The sequence below is a fragment of the Pongo pygmaeus genome, chromosome 2 (assembly GCF_028885625.2).
Source record: "Pongo pygmaeus isolate AG05252 chromosome 2, NHGRI_mPonPyg2-v2.0_pri, whole genome shotgun sequence".
In the NCBI taxonomy this organism is placed as follows: Eukaryota; Metazoa; Chordata; class Mammalia; order Primates; family Hominidae; genus Pongo; species Pongo pygmaeus.
This window is the reverse complement of record NC_085930.1, coordinates 58,691,965-58,714,115: the sequence shown is the minus strand read 5'-3', so window position 1 is coordinate 58,714,115 and position 22,151 is coordinate 58,691,965. Positions and strand designations below refer to the sequence as shown.

At 49.1% G+C, this 22,151-nt stretch overlaps 1 protein-coding gene across 3 annotated transcripts in view; it reads left to right on the top strand.

The window, feature by feature from the left end:
* Positions 1-22,151, top strand: part of SLC41A3 (solute carrier family 41 member 3) — an 83,520-nt gene that overhangs the window by 52,911 nt on the left and 8,458 nt on the right. For all 3 annotated transcript variants that reach the window (XM_054480775.2, XM_054480772.2, XM_054480774.1), the window contains 5 exons: positions 2,677-2,748; positions 9,868-10,012; positions 13,406-13,552; positions 19,450-19,594; positions 20,751-20,830. In XM_054480775.2, coding sequence (XP_054336750.1) covers positions 2,677-2,748; positions 9,868-10,012; positions 13,406-13,552; positions 19,450-19,594; positions 20,751-20,830 — 589 coding nt within the window. The remainder of the gene's footprint in view (positions 1-2,676; positions 2,749-9,867; positions 10,013-13,405; positions 13,553-19,449; positions 19,595-20,750; positions 20,831-22,151) is intronic.

Sequence of the window (22,151 nt, the reverse complement as noted above, 5' to 3'; positions counted from 1 at the left end):
CCAACCGGAAGTGAAAGGGCAAGGGGAGTGTGTTGAGCTTGCTGATGCCATCCTCACAGGGCAGCCTCACAGGCCCAGAGCTGGTGGAGGGGAGAGCAGGCCCGAGGTGTGCATGGAGAATACCTGGCACTGGCGTCCCAAGTCAGTGAAAGCAGGCTGTTTTACGTAGACAGTAAGGAAAGACTTAGAAAATCTAGAACGGAGACAGGATCCTGTGAGATTTTTCGTAGAAGCCTGGAATTGTCAGATTCAAAGAAGTTTTTTAAAAAAATCAATGAAATCTTAAGTGCACATTGAGGAAGGGCCTCAGTGAAACCCTTCTGTTGAGGAAAATCTGAGTTGCTCTCTGTAGATGCTCCTGCCTCCCACTGGTTTTCTCTTTGAACTCTTCATCCCTATTCAGACTGGCCCCATGCCTGCAGCTATTTCCCCTGATATCTCTAGGACCTCCATTCCAGGGCAGAAAAATATCCCTACCTGATGGAGACCTGCTCCCCCGAGAGCCCCCTCGTGGGTGGTGACAAACACTCCTTCCTTGACCAAACCCAAGTTAGGCTCCTCTGAGCTGTCTTCTCCACTTGCCTTCTGGCTCTGTTCTGGAGAAGAGCCCTGCTAAGCCGGTTTACTGGAAATCCCCTACCCTGATATCCAGCCAGGCTCCTCCTCTCCACTCTTGGTATCTGATCATGGTGCTCCCGCCATCCTTGATACCCAGCTGAATTCACTTAGTAATTTCCATTGGCTCCCTTGCCCTGCGCATTGGCTTTTCACCCTCAGTTAATCCCTGTAGTGTTCAGCGTTGATTTCGCTCTTTCTCCCTCATGGCAATAGTCTTGGAGGAGGTCCTCTGCTGTTTTAGACAAGCGTCAGGATTGTTTCTCTTAGGCAGTGGTCTGTGTTCCTCCACCCAAACCCACAGCTCCCGTGGCTCCTGTTGGCCTGGCTGGCATGCTGCTTCATGTCTGTCCCATCTCGCCTCCTTCCCTCCTCATCACCAGCTTGGTCAGTCCTGGGAAACATAGTGTTCAGTGGTCTTTCCTATACTAAATCCCACCACCATCCTGGAAGGTTTCAGCATCCACAGGGATGACTCATCCACAACCCAAGCCTCCAAGTTTTTGGACAGCTCAGCTCTGGTGAGTGCCACTTTCAGTCCACTTTAGCCACCCTGGCCCAGAAATACTCTGGACACTCTGAAATCTTAATCCCTTTACACCCTACCTCTTGCCATACTTCTTCCCCTCCCATGTCTCTCTCTCCCACCTCTGTGGATGTCTGAGCTCCTCAGCCTCCTGCCCTCACCGCTTTACCTCTTGGTCTCACTTCCTGCTTTGTGCAGCCTTCGCTCAGTGATGTGCTCCTGGATGCCAGTGATGGACTCAGGCTCACATGCACAGCAAGGGCCAGGCTGCCATGTGGGCTGTACAGGTTATAGATGTGTACTTTTATTTTAACTGTTTTATAGATGATAAAAAATATTTTGAGAAAGGAGTGTCTTTTCTGACTCATACTCAGAAATCATATGGGCCAGCACAACTCCCTTCCTTATCTGGTAAGATCAGCACCCAGGTTGGAGCTGGTTGATTAATAGAAAACATGAGTTGAAGCAGCAGACAGGCACACTTAGGTCTCAGTGAACTCACAGTGCAGCTGCAGAGCAGAAGAGGGGTGAGTCATTGGCCACTCGTGCTCAGCACGCCCTGGGCTCCACTGCGTCTCTACCCTGCCTCCTTCCCTTACTGTTCAAACAGGGACACCTGCGGTGGGTGTCATATCTACTCAATAAGAGTGGACTGAGGCCTAACCACAGTCAGGTGCCGCATCCCAGACGTCAGTCGTGCTGAAGACAAAAAGGCTCCCCTTCTCTGTGAAAAGAAAATGAATTATCAAGTGTGTTAGCAGTAGGCGCATTTTTATATTTTTCTCCGTGGAGTTCAGGAACTTAATGAACTGAGTTTAAGGAATCTAGGAAAATATATTTGCTTTGAAAACTTTTCTGATTTATGTCTTGAATTTTGTTGGTAAGTGTTATGCTGTTAGGAGCCAAAAACCATTTTTAAAGGAGAAAGTCATATTTATGATCTCAGTTTTTTATCCTAAGAGAAGAGAGACTTATATGTGTTCCTTAAATGGGATGATTTTGCCAAGGTGACATTGAGCAGATTGGTGGTCATTGGAGATAAGGCTAGCTTCAGGGTAGAGGAGGGTGTTGTAGGTGGCAGGGAGACCTGGCCAAAGACTGGGCTTCACAGTAGGAGGCCTTGACTGAGGTCTGCACATGAGTTTGAGAGCTAGAAATGGCCTTCAAATTGCTGGTAACATGAATGCCTATGTGTGTGCATGCATGTGTACCTCTATGCATTGTGTGTGGCTATTTGTGCCTGTGTGTACCGCTGTGTGTGTGCAGGTGTGTGCAGTCATATACTAGCATGGTCATGGAGGACTGATCCATGACCCCCATCCAGTTCTCGAAGGGGTCTGTGCCCTAACGTTTCTCCCCACTCCCCATATAAGAAGGCCAGGTCACTGTTTGGAAAGCTGAGCAGAGGAATTTTTTCTGATGCTGATGAAATGGTATTTGTTGATTTCTCCCCTGAGAGACTGCCTTTCCCAGGAAGGGTTGAGTTGGCTTTGGGCCTAGCCAGTCCTACCTTTGTCCTTTTCTCTTCATTCTAGGCCAACATTGGACAAATCGATGACCCCCAGGAGCAGCACAGAGTCATCAGCAGCAACCTGGCCCTCATCCAGGTGAGTCTTCACCTTGTCCGACCCTCCCTTCTGAATCTGCAGCCAGGCTTGCCCAGGTGGGAAGGATGAAGGCTAAGCGAGCTCTTGTCCCTGCACTCTGGCCTGAACTTTGAGAACAGATAGCTACCTGTCCCTCCCACATCCAATAGACCACATTCATGCAGCTTCTGGAGGCTCAGCCCACCTGAAGCAGACCCAGGGTCGTCCCTCCAGCTTCCCCACTCCCTCGTTTCCAAGCCCCACTTCTTGAAAGACTCACCTGTACCTGCTCCTTCTCTGTCTCATGGACTGCACAGTGCCAACAGGCTTCTCTTGCCTCTAATTGTGCTTCCCAGGCCACAGGTGTTCCCCTAACTGAGGCAACCTGTAATTGCCTCTTACATGTGATCTTACTTTTTCTGGGCATCTGTAGATCCTTCCTGCCTGGAAATCCTCCCTTGGCTCTGCTCCTGCCTCTCTGCCTGCTCCTTCTCAGCCTGCAAGAGACATCTTAACCCCTTAGCTGCTTCATGCTCCTCTCACTCACACATCCTTCTCCTTCTCCCAGGTCCCAGTTCCACTAAGCTCTTATCCTGGGATCTTGCCACAGAGTGTCACTAAGTTAGGAGGCCCAAGGCAGGGGGAGATGAGGAAGAGATTGGCTCAGAGGCAAGAGGAGAGGCTGGGCCTGGACATAGACAGGAGGTAGCTTTATCCTAGAACCTTCTGGGCCTCTCTGGGTGGGGGTGGTCTGTGACAGCACTGAGAATATGGACCCTGAGATCAGATCAGCCCATTGTCTATCCACTGGATAGCCTTGAGCAGGGCTGACTCCCCCGTCCATCACATTAGAATGATACCTACTTTATCCCTCACCTGGGTTCCAGAACCAGTACATCTAACTGTACGGGGCATCTCCATTTGCCTGTCCCAGAGGCACCCCCAAAACAGCCAAGTCTGGCCTCATTATCTTCTCTGCCCATACTCACCTCTGCTAAAGTCCCCAACTCAGTCTAGTGTGATGGTTGAAAGCTCACTTTGGGAATCAGCCCACTGAGGGGCCTCAGCAAGTCACTTCACCTTACCTGTGCAGGGTTGTTGTGAAGTTGTCACCATGTTGGAGTGTGGCATCTGGCTGGCACCTGGACATCACCCTGTCCTGTCAGCTGTGCCTTGTGGATGGTCCTTCCCAGTAACCACACCAGAAACCAAGTCGCCCCAGCTGCTTCTCAGCATGCAGTCCCTTTGAGGCTTCTGCCTCCGAGTTGTGCATGAATTCTGCTTCTCTTCCTCCTCCCCTGCCTGGATGATGGCAGACCTCCACACTGCTCTAGCCACTCCCAGGCCAGGAATCCTCCAGCTCCTCCTGGCCACCTGGGTGGCCTTTCTAAAACCCAAAGTCAGTTATGCCTCCTCTCCTTCACTGGCTCCCCTCGTCCAACTGTGGGCCTGGCCGCGCTGTCTTACCAGCTTCCTGCCCAGCCCCCCACCCCTTCACACCTCCCTGCCATGCATCTTTAGCCATCTCTCCTGGGAAGGTCCTTTCTCTAGTTCAGCTGCCAGTGAAGCTCTTTAAAGGCTCCACTCAGGTGTAAGTTCCTACCTAACACCAGGTGTATCTCTTTCTGCCTTTTACGTCTTTGGTGCCTTATGCATGCTGCTGCAGCTGCCCTGATTGTAGTTGTGTGTTTACATGTCTGCTGCCCGCAGCTAAGCTGAGTCTTACCGGCTAGCACCATGTCCTGTGGCTGAGGAACTGCAGAGTTGAATGAGATGCTGGGGATGCCTCTAACACAAGGTCTAGCAAGGGGCAGGTAATAAATGCCTCGACTACAAGTCACACTGGTTGTACGTTGCTGTTTTTCATAAAATCTTTGTCCATATGGATGTGCATTTCCACATAATCTATTCTCAACATATGTTTATGAAGCCCTGCTCAGGGACAGGCACTGGCTTGGTGTATAGTCCCAATCCTAGCATGAATGTAATTTTGTCTCCTCCATTTTTAAAAAAGCTTAATTAACTCTGAATCATCAGCAGTGCAATAAGTTTTATTCATTGGACTTTTTAAGAACTTCAACATATTCTGTCATGTAAATGTGGGGAGGCAGCAGTGACCAAAGGGCAGCCACTAAGAGCCGGTCCCCTGGGAGTCCACTCAGCACCAGCCCTGCCCACTTCCCTGAACCCTGCCACTGAGCGGGGCCTTGAGGTCTTCCTAGCCTTTGACTTACTTGAAAGATTATACTGCAATAAAAGTATCTTTGTGCATGAAATTCTTAAGATAACTTCCCACAAGTTCAAAGGGTATGAACAGTTCAAAGCTCTAGATTTCCCTCCAAAATGACTAAAAACTATTTTATTTCTTAGTATTAAATAATTAGCCCTACCATTAATATTTGAGCAATATTTGAATCAGTTTCTCTATAACCTCATTAGCATTGAAAATGTTCTTCTAAACTACTTTTTGAATTCACCATATGTATGTGTGTGCCCACAGATATATATGGTTTTCTGTATTGTTTAAACATAAAAAGTTTTACACACATAATTCTGACTTGTACTTTTGTCTTAATAATGACTTATTGAATAAAAATTACTTTGAGCATGGCAGATAGCACTCAGTAAATATCAGCTGTGAATGCTTTGTACACATACACAAATGTTTCTTTTGAGAAAATGCTGAATCAGAAGGTATATAGATAAATCGTAGCCAAAGTTTCCCCCTAAATTCCTGTGCCAACATTTACCCCCTTCAATGTATAAGAGAACCATTTTCTCACATACTTGTCAATATGTATTTTATATTATCAACCTTTTAAATTTTAATCTTACCTAATCTGATGAATAAACAAAGTATATATTGTGCATCCATCCATCCATCAACCCAGCCACTCACTCACCCACCGACCTACCTGTCTACTCATCCGTTTGTCCATCTGTTTATTTGTCCATCCACCTACCCATTCACCCACCTACCTATTCACCCACACATCTGTCATTCATCCATCTGTCCGTTGAGCCTGTATAAGTACCTGCAGAGTGCCAGGCTCTGTGCTCAGAACAGGAGACCCCAGTAGAAAATAAGACAACACTTACCTTTTAAAAGAGGAAGAACAGCATCAGCTGTTAATGAATAAGATACCTTCAAATGGAGATTTTATTTAGAATTTTCCTAACTACTAGAGAAGTTGATCTTTATGCACGTCTGTTATCCGTTTGTATTTTCTTTTCTGTGAGTTGCCTATCCATAACCCTTGTGCATTTTTCTAGTTAGTATCTAGAATAATGAAGTCCAGTGTATAAATGGAGTCGTGTATATATGTATTATATATAATTATATATTATATATCATATATATTATATAAGTTATAAAGTTTTATATATAACTTAATATATATTGTTTAAGCATAAAAGGTTTATAATATACATATATTGAGATTTTATTTAGAATTTTCCTAAAATATAATAACATATAATATATATTATACATATTATAATTATATATTCTGTATAATATATATTACATATGTACTATATTTATTTTATTTTATGGAATAGTTTTTATGTTCAAGGATATGTGTGTGAATGGTGTGAAGTAGGGACCCATATTTTTCCCAAACCTAGATATCCAGTTTTTCTTACCCTGTTTAATATTTACCCATTCCATCCTGATTTGCAATGCCACCTTTATCCTGCTATATATTCATGATTACATTCTTATGTATTAAATTTTCATATATTCATGGTTCTTTTATTGGACTGTGTTCTGTCCTGCTGATCTATTTGTTTCTGTCAGGATCACACTGCTTTCATTCCTTCAGCTTTAAAATACACTTTGATCATGAATATGCCACAACTCCCTCTTTGACTTTTCTCAAAGCTGTCTTAGCTATTCTTGCACAATTACTCATTTTTGTGAAATTTAAAATGAGTTGTCAAGTGCCATGAAAGATCTTGTTGGGACTTTGACTGGAATTACATAGATTAACTTGGGGAGCAATTTTTAGCTTTAAAAAACTAGCTCTTTGTATTAGTTCATTTTGCATTGCTATAAAGAAATATCTGAGACTGGGTAATTTATAAAGAAAAGAAGTTTAATTGGATTATGGTTCCACAGGCTGTACAGGAAACATGATACTGGGATCTGCTTGGCTTCTGAGGAGTCCTCAGGAAACTTACAATTATGGTGGGAGACAGAAGGGAAGCCAGCACTTCATGTGGCCAGAGAATGAGCAAGAGAGTGGTGGGGGGGAGTGCCACATACTTTTAAAGGACCAGATCTCAGCAGAACTTACTCATTGTAGATGACAGCACCAAGGGGTCACCATGAGAAACCACCCCCGTGATCCAGTCACCTCCCACCCGGCTCCACCTCCAACATTGGGGATTATAATATGACATGAGATTTGGTGGGGAAACAAATACAAACTATATAATTTCACCCCTGGCCCCCCAAATCTCATGCCTTTCTCACATTGCAAAATACAATCATGGCTTCCTAACAGTCACCCAAAGTCTTAACTCGTTCCAGCATTAACTCAAAAGTCCAAAGTCTCATCTGAGACAAGGCAAGTGCCTTCTAACTATGAGCCTATAATATCAAAGACAAATTAGTTACTTTCAAGATACAATGGGGGATACAGGTATTGGGTAAATACTCCCATTTCAAAGGGGAGAAATCAGCCAAAGAAAGGGGTTACAGGCCTCATGCAGATTTGAAACTTAGTGGGGCAGTCATTAAATTTTAAAGCTCCCAAATAATCTCCTTTAACTCCATGTCTCACATCTAGGGCACATTGGTGTAAGGGGTGGGCTCCCAAGGCCTTGGGCAGCTCTGCCTATGTGGCTTTGCAGGGTTCCGCCCTGTCTGCTGCTCTCATGGGCTGGTATTCAGTGCCTGCAGCTTTTCCAGGCTGACGGTGGCAAGATGCTGGTGGAGCTACCACTCTGGGGTCTGAAGGATGGTGATCCTCTTCTCCTAGCTTCACTAGGCAGTGCCCCAGTGGGAACTGTGTGGGGGGCTCCAACCCCACATTTCCCCCAACACTGCCTAGTAGAGGGTCTCCATGAGGGCTCTGCCCCTGCAGCAGGCTTCTGCCTGGATAGCCAGGCTTTTCCATACATCCTCTGAAATCTAGGTGGAGGCTCCGAAGCCTCAACTTTGCACTCTGTGCAACCGCAGGCATAACACATGTGGATGCAACCAAGGCTTATGGGTTGCATCCTCTGAAACATTAGCCTGAGCTGTATCTGGGCCCCTTTGAGCCATGACTGGAGCTTGAGCGACTGGGACATGGGACGGAGTGTCCTGAAGCTGTGCAGGGCAGCAGGGGCCCTGGACCTGGCCCATGAAACCATTCTGTCCTCCTAGGCCTCTGGGCCTGTGAGGGGAGGGGCTGCCAATAAGGTCTCTGAGATGTCTTCTAGGCCTTTTCCCATTGTCTTGGCTGTTAGCACTTGGCTCCTTTTTATTTATGTAAATTTCTGCAGCCTGCTTGAATTTCTCCCCTGAAAGTGGGTTTGCCTTTTCTACCACATGGCCAGGCTGCAAATTTTCCAAACTTTTACTCTCTGCTTCCCTTTTAAATATAAGTTCCAGTTTTACATCATTTCTTTGCTCATGCATATGAGCATAGGTTATTAGAAACAGCCAGTTCACATCTTGAATGTTTTGCTGCTTAAAAATTTCTTTCACCAGATACCCTAAATCATCATTCTCAAGTTCAAAGTTACACAGATCCCTAGGGCAGGGGTATAATGCAGCCAAGTTCTTTGCTAAAGTGTAACAAAAGGAACCTTTGCTCCAGTTTCCGAAAAGATCCTCATCTCCATCTGAGACCTCGTCAGCCTGGCCTTCACTGTCCAAATCATTACCAGAATTTTGGTCACAAACAATTAACAAGTCTCGAGGAAGTTCCAAACATTCCCTTATCTTCCTGTCTTCTTCTGAGCCCTCCAAATTCTTCCACCCTCTGCTCATTACCTAACTCCAAGGTCGCTTCTACATTTTCAGGTATCTTTATAACAGTGCCCTACTCTTCAGTACCACTTTTCTGTGTTAGTCTGTTCTCACAGTGCTATAAAGAAATATCTGAGACTGGGTAATTTATAAACAAAAGAGGTTTAATTGGCTTACGGTTCCACAGGCTGTACAGCATGGAAGCATGATGCTGGCATCTGCTTAGCTTGTGGAAAAGCCCCAGGAAACTTACAAGCATGGGGGCAATGCAAAGGGGAGTAGCACTTCACACAGCCAAAGAAGGAGTAAGAGAGAGGAGCAAGGTGCCACCCACTTTTAAATAACCAGAACTCATGAGAACTCATGATCACCGATGACTTCACCAAGGGGCAGGGTGGGGGGCAGGTGGCGGTGATGTTAAACCATGAGAAACTGCCTCGGTGATCCAATCACCTCCCACCAGGCCCCATCTCCAACACTGGGGATTACAATTCAACATGTGACTTGGTGGGGCTACAGAGCCAAACCATATCACTCTTTTCCCTGTACATGGTGGAGCTCTTTGTTTCTGTGTCCTTCTTTAATAACATTTCCAGGTCAGCATTTTGGATTAGAGATGCCAGTGTTGATGTCCAGATCAGGGCAGCTCCTGGCGCAGGCTGTGGTGTGTGTTTGGCAGGACAGAGATGGGAACAGAGCCTGGAAGGGGAGGGTATGAGCAGGGTGCCAAGGGAGAGACCAAAAGTATGTGAAGTCCTCCCGTGTGACTGCTCTGTGTCGTGGGGTACACCACATGGCAAGTGAGGTGTGTTGTCTGCACTGCCAGGAGTTGCAGAGGACTTCTTCTCAGACCGGTGAGAGTAGAGTTGCCAGCAAGATACCAGGTGGCCCTTGACCAAACCCTGAGCAGAAGATGGAGAAATAGATTCTGCTCTTGAAGGCAGTGCCCAGCAAGGGAGCAGAGGTGGCCAGCGTGGTTTCAGGGGAGTCGAGTTCAAGGCAGGTGTGGGGTGTGGTGTTAGTTTTTCCTGGGGTGAGGGCCTGTGAGATTTTAGGGTAAGGGAAAGGAGGCAGTAGCATGTGGCACCTGGCTCCTTGCGGTGAGTGAGGTGTGAAGGGCAGGGAGTGTGGCTGTGGCCCCGGGGCCCCCCTTCATGCTTCTGATTTCTGTCCAACAGGTGCAGGCCACTGTCGTGGGGCTCTTGGCTGCTGTGGCTGCGCTGCTGTTGGGCGTGGTGTCTCAAGAGGAAGTGGATGTCACCAAGGTGGAGTTGCTGTGTGCCAGCAGTGTCCTCACTGCCTTCCTTGCAGCCTTTGCCCTGGGTGAGCCATGCCCCAGCTGTGAGCCCCCACCCGCCCCCTGCTCCTCTGAGGTCCCACCTCAGAGCTCATTGTGTTTTTAGTTTCTGGGGGTGTGAGTCCCACCGCTAATGGGACTGATTGTGGGCTCAGGGTTCTCACTGGCAGGGTGGGACGAGCCAGCTGGGTCTTCATGGCCCATCTTGTGCCCTCACCCAGGCAGGGGTGTGTGCCGCTCCTGCCACCACTCGCCTCTGCTCTCTGCTGTGTAAAGACCTGTCCCTGCTCTGCAGGTCTCTTCAGCTGGTCACACTCCCGTGCTGAGGCCTGACACCTGCACAGAGCAGGCTTGTTCATCTGTGCAGTCAGCCTGTTGGTTTTAAACACTTATTGAGCATGACCTTACACACAGGCCTGTGATGGGCTCTGGAGGCTGCAGGTGTCCTGAGGGCAAGGCACAGATTTGAGCTTCCATTTCATGTCTTCAGAGAGGCCTTTCTAACATGTCTGAGGAGACTGTGGCTGCTGTGACGGAGCCCCCAGTTGGCAGCTTGGCAGCAGCAGACATTTACTCCTCGTGGGGCTGCAGGCTGGAGCCCGAGGTTGGGCGTCTGTGGGGCTGGGCTCACAGCTGCTCCCTTTGAGGCTACAGTCGGCCCTTCTCGCTGTCCTCACGCAGTGGAGAGAGGTGGGAGCTCTTTGGGGCCTCTTTCATAAGGGCCCTCATCTCATTCGTGGGGCCCTTATCCTCATGACCTCACCTCCCAAAGGCGCCACCTCCTCACCTTGTAGGTGAGGATTTCAACATGTGGGTTAGGGGGACAGCAGTGTTGAGTGCACAGCACCACCCTCCCACATGCACCCACCTCCTCTCTCCCCTTCCCATGGGCCCTGGCTCTGCTTGTGTAGCTCAGATTGTCTTGTTGCATCATCTTTCTGCCTCACCTCCTTGCTAAAATGTCAGCTCCTCAAGAGTGGGGACCCAGTAGTTCCCACCTGCTGTCTGCTGCTCCTGTCTCCTGCCAAACACAGCTGGTGCTTAACGTGTATCTGCAACACATGTGAGACAGAAATGCGGGCAGACATACCCCTTCCTTGGGGCTCGCATATGTGCAGGGAAAGCAGTCGCCGCACGTTGGCCACGTTGCATCGTTGTCCATTGTTGATTCAGTTGTTGCTGGGTGTCTGCTGTGTGCCTGGCACGGTGTAGTGCTGGGGATATACTGTCAACAAAATGTGTTTTGATTTTATATTCTAGCTCAGGGGCAGACAATAAGCTTATGAATATACAGGACACTAGAGTGAGTGCCACATGTCGCTTTTGTCCTGAGGCCTCCTCTGACCAACACTAAAGTGACCGTTCCGGCCGTGCTTTACGTTAGTGTCCTGTTTTACTCACCTCACCTCAAATGTGTGTTCACACACGTGTGTACTGTCTCTCCCCACACCCGACAGGCATTTCCACTGATGGGAACAGCCTTTTGGTTATTGTCATCACTTAAACCAGGGCCAGGCTTATAACCAGCTTGCAGATGTTCGCTGAATGAATGGACTCTCCTCCAGCTCTCTCCTGGGTCACGTGTCTTTGTGAATCTTCCAGACCACGGGCCTTGCTTTGGTGCAGTGAAAGAAGGAAAAGTTGATAACTTAATAATTGAACCTGTGTTTATACATCCATTCCCCCACCTACTTGCTCAGTCAGTATCCTCTGGGCTCAGCTCGCTGTGGGTTACCCATGTGGGCTATTCTCATTCCTACCAGGCAGCTGATCAGCCCCATTCCTGTGCCAGTGCATGGAGGGTGTAGGCCAGAAGAGGACTGTGCCAAAGCAGGCTGCAGGTTTACAAACCACGTGTCCCTGCTCAGGGTGTTGGCTGAGGCTGGCTCCTAGTCACAGCCTGCGCAGGCATGGACGGATGGTGGATGCCATGACCCAGCCTGGTCCACAGATGGGGCGGGATGAATGTGCCAGACTTTCCAGAGAAGAACAGTCCAGGAGACCCTCAGCATAAAGTCTCCTGAAAACAACGCAGTCTGACAGTCCTGAAGGCCAGCCCTGTCTTTGCAGGGGCTTGTAGAGAACACCATTCCCAGCTCCCCATTTTACAGAAGGGAAAACTGAGGCCCAGAGATCAGATGAAGCTTAGCAACACAAGCAAAATCTGTATTGTCCATGGCTGTTCAGAAGCATTGCGGTTACCTCACCAGGCAATGTTGAAGAGGCTATCACAGAAGCCTCAGGGTAGTGGTTTTCAATAGGTGCCCCCAAACCATTGGTGTTCCTTTAAGTGGTCCTTGCAAGATTGTCCCCAGCTCACTGACTCAGCATGTGAACTCGGATTCACTTGCAGCTGGCATTCAAAAGGAGACACAGGGCTGTGACTTGTTCACAAGATCAGGCAAGGCACAAACCAGCTTGTAGTGGCAGCTTGAGGATGGCATCAGGTGGTGATTGTAATTATTTTTAGAGTTACAAGATCCTGGGTAAAGTGTTAAAATGCCAATAGCCACAACACAGAGTATCTTCTTAGAGAACCAAGTGAGAGTCTGTTGAGTCAAGTCCTAGGCTGTGGATGGGGACTAGGAGATCATGTGTGATAGTCCCCTTCAGAGCACAGTCTGAACAGGAAGGAGGACTTCAGAAGCATGATAGCCACAGAAACGTGAGCCTCACCTCTTCAGTGCTGCCCCCAGAAATCCACCACCACTGCACGTGCTTCCCAGTGCACCATGGACAGCACCGCTAAGCTCCCAGTGCAGGACTGTTCCTGGGAGACACGGGGCCCTCCGAGTGTGCATCTGACAGCCTGGCTGAGCGCACCTAGAAATGCAGTGCAGTCTCAGATGTACCCCACCTTCGCTTCCCCCCTCCCCTGTGCCCTGACTGTGTCAATGTCCTCCAGTGCTCCCAGCTCCCTCCCGCCCTCCCCATCTTCCCTCACAGGCCTAGTCCCTAATGAATCTCTTACCTAGCTGTTTCCATCTAGATGTCTGCTTCTCAGAGGATGCCGGTAAACACAGGAGGCCATGAGCTCACCCCGGGGGGTTCCGTTGCTTTGAGCATCTTTGGAGCAGCCCTCATGCAGCATGGGGCTCTGGGCTGCCTGTCTCTGTGGTTCCTGGTGATTTGGGAGCTCGGGAGCCACGGGTCACTCCTTAGCATCATGTGCACAGGTCACAAAGTGGAGTCCAACTCTCCCAGCCTTCTCAGGCCTCCAGTGTAGTGGGAAGCTCTGAAAGTCAGGGCAGCCTGGCTTCACGTCAAGGCCTTTATGGAGGGAGGCAAGTTAATGAGCAGCCTCCCTGCCACCTGCCAGTCCCGACTCAGTGCCGCCCATCCCTGTGCTGCTGTGCCTGCTCAGAGCCATCTGGCTCCCTGGGATTTGAGTCTGCTGTTTCTCCTCTCTCTCTCTGCAGGGGTGCTGATGGTCTGTATAGTGATTGGTGCTCGAAAGCTCGGGGTCAACCCAGACAACATTGCCACGCCCATTGCAGCCAGCCTGGGAGACCTCATCACATTGTCCATTCTGGCTTTGGTTAGCAGCTTCTTCTACAGACACAAAGGTAAGGAGTGCCTTCTTCTATAGACACAAAGGCTCCACGGAGAGGGGGCCCTGGAGCAGGTCACCACTGAGGCTGAGTGGGTACTTTTGCACCCAGCCCATGTGCTGTTGTTTGAATGTGTCCCCCACATTTCATGTGTTGGAAACTTAACCCCTAACTTGGCAGTAATGAAAGGTGGGGCCTTTAAAAGGTGATTGAATTAATGGATTGATGGATTAATGAGTTATCATGGGAGTGGGACTGGTGGCTTTATAAGAAGAGGAGGTGAGACCTGAGCTGCATGCTGGGTTCCCTCACCATGTGGTGCCCTGCACCACCTCCGGACCACAGAGTCCCCGCCAGCAAGAAGGCCCTCACCAGACATTGCCCCTCAACCTTGGGTTCTTCAGCCTCCGCAACCATAAGAAATTTCCTTATGAATTATCCAATTTCTGGTATTCCATTATAAGCAAATAGACTAAAGCAAAAAATTGATACTGAGAAGTAGGGTGTTACTGATGTCAACCTTAAATAACAATATCCAGATAATATTGTTACCAGCGGTGAGTCCAGCTATCTGGAGAAACTCCAGAATGGCAACTTTGCAGCAATTTCAGTTCTTTGTCTTCTGGAAGGAAAGATTTCAAATGAGAGACACAGGCAAGGTTTAAAGCAGGAGGGAGAATTTATTTTAAGCAAAGCAAGAGTTTATTAGAGAGAGTACACTTGAAGGAGAGCCATGTGGGCGACTTGAAAAATCAAGGGTGTTTGCTTCAGTCACGCCCCCCACATCCATGCCTGGGCAATTGTTTAAAGGCATTTTGTTCCTAACTGCCTCCCCCATTATCTTCATGTACCTGGAATTTGTGATACAATGAACAATAATATAGCCAATCCATAGCTTATATTATTTTAATGTAAATTCTTTGTAAACAACTTAGGAACAGTCTCTTCCTTTATCTTTAAAATCCCACTTGTAACTGCTACTAATTGAAGTGTATATTCAGGGCACTTGAATCTATGCTCCCACTGAGCTGTTCTTAAGTTTTGGGCTCAGGTGAACTCTAAACTTAGTCATAGAATAGGGGGTTAGACATGAGCAGGGGAGGAGAGAGGGCCCCCAAGAATGTTGGGCAGTTGTCAAGCCATGGTCAGGCAATTAGAAATCTGTCCCCCTGAAATAATGAGCAGGACAAGGGAGGAACCCCAGAGCTGACTGGTTCTCATTAAGTAACGGACAGGCAGGCATAAAACCGTCCCTCTAAGATAATAAGTGGCCATGACTGGTGCCTGGAATGACAGGAGTCTTAGAACAGACAGAAGACACCTGGAATTAGCAAGCCATAGTCCCTGACAGGGTTTCAAGCATGTGCAGTGAAAGGGCAAGATGGTGAAATTTAACTGGTATGTGACCTTCCTCTGGAGCGCTGGACCAGTGAGAACTGCCCCTACTGAGCATGTGCACCACTTCAATAAACACACTGCACATGCAGCTCTCCCAAGTGCTGGCAGGGCCACTGCACATGCGATAGATAAAGGCCAGCCCAGGGGAAGAACAAAAGGAGGACACAGAAAGCCCAGGAAAAGATAGGGGGTATAAAAACTCTAAACAGGCCAGGCGCGGTGGCTCACACCTGTAATCCCAGCACTTTGGGAGGCCGAGGCGGGCGGATCATGAGGTCAGGAGATCGAGACCATCCTGGCTAACACGGTGAAACCCTGTCTCTACTAAAAATACAAAAAATTAGCCAGGCATGGTGGCGGGCGCCTGTAGTCCCAGCTACTCGGGGAGGCTGAGGCAGGAGAATGGCGTGAACCCAGGAGGCGGAGCTTGCAGTGAGCCGAGATAGCGCCACTACATTCCAGCCTGGGCAACAGAGCAAGACTGTCTCAAAAAAAAACCAAACAAACAAACAAAAAAACTAAACAAAGAAGCAAACAACACACCTGATTTTGACAATTGGTTGAGTTTATCTAAAGACCTGGGATCAACAGAAAGGAATGTCTGTGTTAAGAAAAAGGATTGTGGAGACAGTTGTTATTTGCAGAGGAAGCCTTCAGGTAGCAGGCTTCAGAGAGAAGAGATTATAAAATGCTTCTTATCAGACTTAAAGTCTGCGTTGATGTTAATGCTGGAGAGGGATAATGAGGCATGTCTGACCCCCACTCCCCGTCATGGCCTGAACCAGTCTTTCAGGTTACATTTTAAGAGTGCCCTGGCTGAAGAGGAAGTCCATTCAGATGGTTGGGATGGAGCTTCGAATTTTATTTTTGGTTTACCTGGTGAACTCCTAGAGAAAATGGAAACGGTGAGAAAATTTGGAAAATTTTTAGCCTGGCCATATGGTAGAGAATGAAAGAGTTTCCAGGAGAGGAATCCAAGGGTGTGACTGAGCCACCGGTTTCTAAGGAGATTAGCATGGCTGAAAGGGAGCTGGGAGCTAATTGTCAAGACAAGGGGGAAAAGGCCCAAAAGCATTTCAGAGATTTTTTGAGGCCCCCCTCCCATCACAGGCCCAGAAGCCTAGAAAGACGGAATAGTTTCAGGGGACAAGCCCAGGGCATGAGCTTGCTGCCCAGGGCCACCTAGGGACTGTGTTCCCTGTATCCCAGTGCAGCGCTCCTTGGCCATCCCAGTCATGGCTCACACAGCTCGGGTGCAGCTCATGCTGCCGCTCCAGAAGGTACAAGTCATAAACCTAGGTCCATGTGGTGCTAATTGTCCAGACTTGCAGAGAGCAAGGGCCTTGGAAGCTTAGTAGCCACTACCAAGTTTTGGAAATATTTTGTCCAAAGCCTGGGGGCCCAGACAAAGACTTGTTTCAGGGCTGAAGCCACTGCAGAGTTCCCCTACTAGAGCAGTGCCAAGCAGAAATGTGGGATTCGAGCTGCTCCACATGGTTCCACCAGGACAATGCCTGGTGGAACCATGGAAGCAGGACTCCCATCAAGATCCCAGGACTGCAGAGCTGTTAGTGTGCGACTTCAGCCTGGGGAAGCTGGGTGGACTGAACACAGCACAGCCGTGGTTGGAGGTAGGGGAATCTCAGAGGCCTGGGAACCTCAACCCCCACACCAGCGTGTAGAGGATGCCTGGCATGGAGTCAGAGGAGAAAGCTCTGGAGTCATAAGCCCCAGTGTCTGCTCTCTCAGGTTTTGGCCTATTGGTCTTTTCTTTTTGTCCATTTCTTCCTTTTGGATGGGAATGTCTGCCTTATACTCATACCACCATTGTATCTTAGAAGCAGGTAGCTTGTTTTGATTTAATAGGCTCACATGTGAGACTCTGGACTTTGGGCTTTTGAGTTAATGCTGGCATAAGTTAAGACTCTGGGGCTATGGGGATGGAATGAATGTATTTTGCATGTGAGAATGACGGGGTACCATGGGTGGAATGCTGTGGTTCCAATGAGTTCCCTAAATTTCATGTGTTGATCCCCAATGTGGCAGTATTGAAAAGTGGGGCCTTTAAGAGGTGATTGGGTCATAAGGGCTCTGCCCTCATGAATAGATTAATCCATTCATGGATTAATAGATTAATGGGTTAATGGATTAATGAGTTACCATGGGAGTGGGACTGGTGGCTTTAAAAAAGAGGAAGAGAGACCTGAGCTACATGCTCAGTTCCCTCGCCATGTGGTGCCACCTCCGGACTCTGCAGAGTCCCCACCAGCAAGAAGGCCCTCACCAGAGGCAGCCTCTCAACCTTGGACTTCTCAGCCATTATAACCGTAAGAACAAATTCATTTTCTTTAGGAATTACCCAGTTTCGAGTGTTCTGTTATAAGCAACAAAACTGACTAAGACACTGTGACCTTCAGATCAGCCATTATTCCCACAGGAAGGACCCTGCTGTATTACAGTCAAAAATCCTTTTACAGAGGGAAAGCCTGAGGTTATTCCACAAGTTCAAGGAGTGCTCAGGAAAGTGCCTCAAGCTCTCCAAACCATGTTAGGAAGAATGAGCAACTGAAGCCTGCATTTATATGGGTTGTTAACTTCTACCTTTAGGGCAAAGGTGTACTAGGAGGTTGAGTGGGGCCTGAAGCTGGTTGGCCACACTGAGGTATCCTCACAGGATTGGTGGGCAGTGGGCAAGCAGTGACAGTTGTTGAAGAAGTGCCCAGACAAAGGGAAGAGCCTCAGCAAAGCTGCAGTTTATCACTCCCCATGGGAATGTAGGACTAGGGATTTGAGAAAGCATCCCATCTTTACCTGTTGGCAACTGAAGCAGACAAATAAACAGCTGTGATTTAGAGGGTATGGGCACGGGGCCCTTTCTGTCCCAGCTTTGGGACTGTCTCCTTGCCATCCTGGTGTTGCCTGCCAGCAGTGATGTTTAATCACCACAGAGATTTGCCAAGTTTACTTAAGTGGCAAGGGAGATCTGTAAGAAAGAATAAGATGACCTAACTTTACTTTTAAGCTAAACTGAACTTAAAACAAGAAGATTTGTATATGGGTTATTTGAGTTGGATTTGCAAAATAAGTGAGAGTTCAGACATCACATGAACCTTTCCCTCTGCCCCAGGCTGTACCGTGTGCTCATTTCCACATGACTTATGATTTAGACACAAAATCATTGTTGGGGCATCTGTCTCTCCAGTGAGACTGTGACCTTCTCTCTGTTGCACTCAGGAGTCACTGGGACTGGCCTGTATTAGGTAAATCTTGACCTGCTGAGGTGTGAGCAGCTGACTGTAATACCTGCTGGGTATAGTTGGGAATTGGCATTGCACACTGGGGAGGTGTGCTGGCGAAAGCATGAGGCAGGCCCTGGGGGTGCTTGTGAGTAGCTAACTGAAAACTCTGACTGAATTCAAAAGCGTGGTATAAGGTGATGCTTCTGCAGGCCGCTGTTTCCCAGAGGGTGGGAGACCTGGTTAGAGCTGGCTGGGCCTGGCTTATATCTCCTGCAGAGGCCATGCCCTCCTACCATAAAGTACCTTGTCTGTAGCCAGTCTGGGGCACCTGAGGCAGAGGAATGGGTCATGACCCTTTAGTGCAGAGAAGGAAGGAGCGGATGTTCCTGATAACACCCCCAGAGAGGGAGTACATGGGACACAGACCCATGCCTGGGTACCCCTGAGTGTTGGGCCCCCTTGGCAGGTGAGCCTGCCCTCCAGAGGGTGGGGCTGAGGGTGAGACGACCACTCTAGAGAAAGCCAGTGTCTTGTTCTGTCACTTGTGGGGGAGCACATGGAGCACAACACAGAAAGGGAGGAATGAATGCACAAGATGCCCGAGTGTGTCAGGCTTGTCCTGGGCCCCCGCAGCAGTGACAGATCCAGCACCTAGCCAGTCTTCACTGGCCCCTCGCCAGTGGAGAAGATGAGATGGGGACGCGAGTAGCTACCCGGCTGGTGACCCTGTGGTTGCCTGGGACTGGCCTCAGCCAGGACCACGGGTGGCATCCCGTAGCCGGCTGTGGCGTTCTATGGACCCAGGCCATAGCCCTGATGGGGCTGCTTGCTGTCTAGGCAGCCACCCTTTTTTGCATGTCTGCTTCCTCCTGCTGCCTGTCTGAGCAGGGGCTGTCGAGAAGGTGAGATGAGATTGTGCACATGAAGTACTGAGCATAGTGCTAGCTCATGGTGCGTTCCATACATTGTACTTCTATTTATTTATGACAGTAGCATCAGGGTGGGAGGAGGCAGAACAGGGTACTTTATGTGGGGAAAATAGCAAGTTTGCCAGAGAAGTGGAGTTGAATGTGGCAGGAATGGAGGACAGAGAGGAGCTTTTCCAGTTACTTCTTGGGATGGTGAAAGTTCTTTGAAAAGTATGGCAAGGCAGTTCTCCCTCAATTGATGAGGACAGGAGCGTCCTCACCCACCTCTCATTTGTGAAACCCAGGCCCAACCTGTGTGTGCTGGCCTTGGTCACGTGAGCCGCGTGTGTCCCTGTTCTCCTTTCAGATAGTCGGTATCTGATGCCGCTAGTCTGCCTCAGCTTTGCAGCTCTGACCCCAGTGTGGGTCCTCATTGCCAAGCAGAGCCCACCCATCGTGAAGATCCTGAAGTTTGGCTGGTTCCCAATCATCCTGGCCATGGTCATCAGCAGGTGAGCAGGAGCCAGGGCCACAGCCCCTCTTCCTCCTCTCAGCCATGAAGGCCCCTAGAACCAGGGTGACACTCACTGCCTTGGGAGACAGGAATGGAGTGAAATGTAGCTGTGGGCTCTTTCAGTAACTCTCATTGCTGATTGAATCGTACCTTTTTCCTTTCTTCTCTCCCTTTCACTGAGAACCCTGGGCCTTGTTGGTTCTAAGAGAGGCTGCCCTGTTTACATTTGCCAGAGCACCAGGGACCCGGGAAGAGCCAAAGCTGGGGCCGGCACTGGAGTGCACTGGAGCCCCAAGGGAGACAGCAGCTTTCAGACCATTGCCGCCAGAGCTTTGCTGGCCCAGATCCCTGCTTAGGTGGCAGGTCCCCCACCTCGGCCTCAAGGCCACATCTGCTGACTCACTCGTCCTCCTGGTCACTGGCCACGCATGGCTACTGGTGGGACCTAGACAGCTGTGGGGTTAGCATCCCTCTAGAGCCTTAGAACCTTCAGCTGAGCCCAGGTCCACCACTCTCCAGCTCCCTCTCAAGGCTCATTTCCTGAGAGTTGACCTTGATGGGGGCCACCCCAGTCCATTCTGATGGGTTTTTCTAACTTTGAGTCTTGGGGAGAAGAGGCGATAGAGTAGGTATCCTTACTTCCAGGAGGCTCCTGGGCTCCTTATACAGATTGACCTAGCTTCTCCAGGGCTCTAAGAAGTTCCAAGGGGTGGGAAAGCTTTTGCTAAACTACAGTGGCCAGTGGGAGCAAGGTCTGGCTGCAACATTTTCTGAGAACATGGGGTGGGCATGAGGTGATCCTCCTGCAGGTTCTGTTTTCTGCTAAAGAGCATCTCAGTCGTGGTGCCGGAGTCTTGGGACAGCCCAGCCAGCTGTGTGCCTTTGAAAAGGCATTTGTTTGTTTTGCAATCAGTGGGTGTTCTCGGATGGCCTTCTGCAATGGTTGAGGCTCAAAGTGGAGATGGAAAAGCATGAGCAGGGTGCAAAGGATGCTGGCGAGACCAGTTTGGCCGCAGCAGATATTTTGTGTAGGGGAGAGGAGAGTGACAGCCAAGGATGGGAAGCCGGGCTGAGAGGGTGATTTGTGTGGAGAGTTACAGGGCCATTGTAAGTGTAAACTCTGATAACTTGACTGCTGTCTGCTATTTCCCCAGTTTTGGAGGACTCATCTTGAGCAAAACCATTTCTAAACAGCAGTACAAAGGCATGGCGATATTTACCCCCGTCATATGTGGTACGTATTTGAAGGGTTCCCATGTGGTCCCTGGTTTGGGTTGGCCCACAGGATTGGGTTGGACCGGAACAGCAGACCTCAGAGGGGCAGCACCAGCCCCGCACAGGCAGTTGGGCAGCTGAGCGGTGGACAGACTGCTGCCTTACAGGGATGCCGGGGCAGGTCTTCTCAGATGGAAGAATCCTGGGGAGGAAGCCCCACACACTCTTCGCAGCAGCTCAGACCCGGCTCCTCACAGGCAGCCCTGGGACATGAGCTCTCCTGACAGGACCGAATTCCAGGCTTTGCAGGCACTGAGTCAAACTCCGGCCTCAATGGCACCTGCCAATTGAGCATGGCCTTCAGAACCAGGGCGCTGGCTCTTGTGGCTTTTCTTTTTCCTTTTTTGGATTCATTGCTGACATCAGAACTCAGATATTTACACTTAAAAATCTGGATTTCTTCTTCTTAAAAATGAAGACTGTAACAAACACCGGGTCTACACTCTGGGCACTGCAGCAGTGCCTGAGACAGATCCAGGACTGTGCTTCCCAGCTGCCTTGATCTCCCTTCCCTGTTGTCTGACACCTGGCTGTCTGCACATACTCACCTAGGCCTACACCCTGTGGGGTTTGTGTGGATGACCCCTCTTTTAACCAAAGCTTAGCTTGGTGTCTGGTGTCTTGATAAGTTTCCGTAAATGGAAGTGATCAGTTAGGAGAAGAACAAAACATGTTTTGTCCAGTTTAGCCCCCAGGCCCTGGCCTGCAGGGACTGAAGAAACAGCCTTCAGAGGCTCCTAGGCAGCCCCTGCGTGTCCACAGTGTCCCTCCTCCCTTGCTCCCTTAGGGGACCATGTCCTTATTCCTTGCATGTCAGTGGGCCACCCAGCGTGTCCTCACCCCAGCAGTGCCAAAGTGCCTTCACATTGTGCATGAGAACAGCAACAAAGGGCTTATTACGTTGGAGTGTTTTTTTGGGATGAGTCACCAACTCAGATGCCTTCAGTGGCCACTCAAACAATCTGCATGAATTATGCAGGCCAGGCAGCTAGACAGTGAGAAATGGCAGGGGCAAGCTGCAGAATGCATTTCTCATATGAACAGCGTGGTGCCTGTCCAGCTCCAGCCAATAGTTACCTCGGGAGAGTGTAGATCCAGATTTGCCAGAGCTGACTTGGGAAGAGAAGCTGGGAATCTGTATTAAGGGCCTAATTTGTAAACAGTAACAATTAATTTGAGATTTTTTTTTCCTTTTTCTTTTTAAAATTATGTATGGGCCAAGCAGAATAGATCGCAGCAGTCCTCTGCCTGAAGACAATTGTTTGCATCCTCTAGAACAG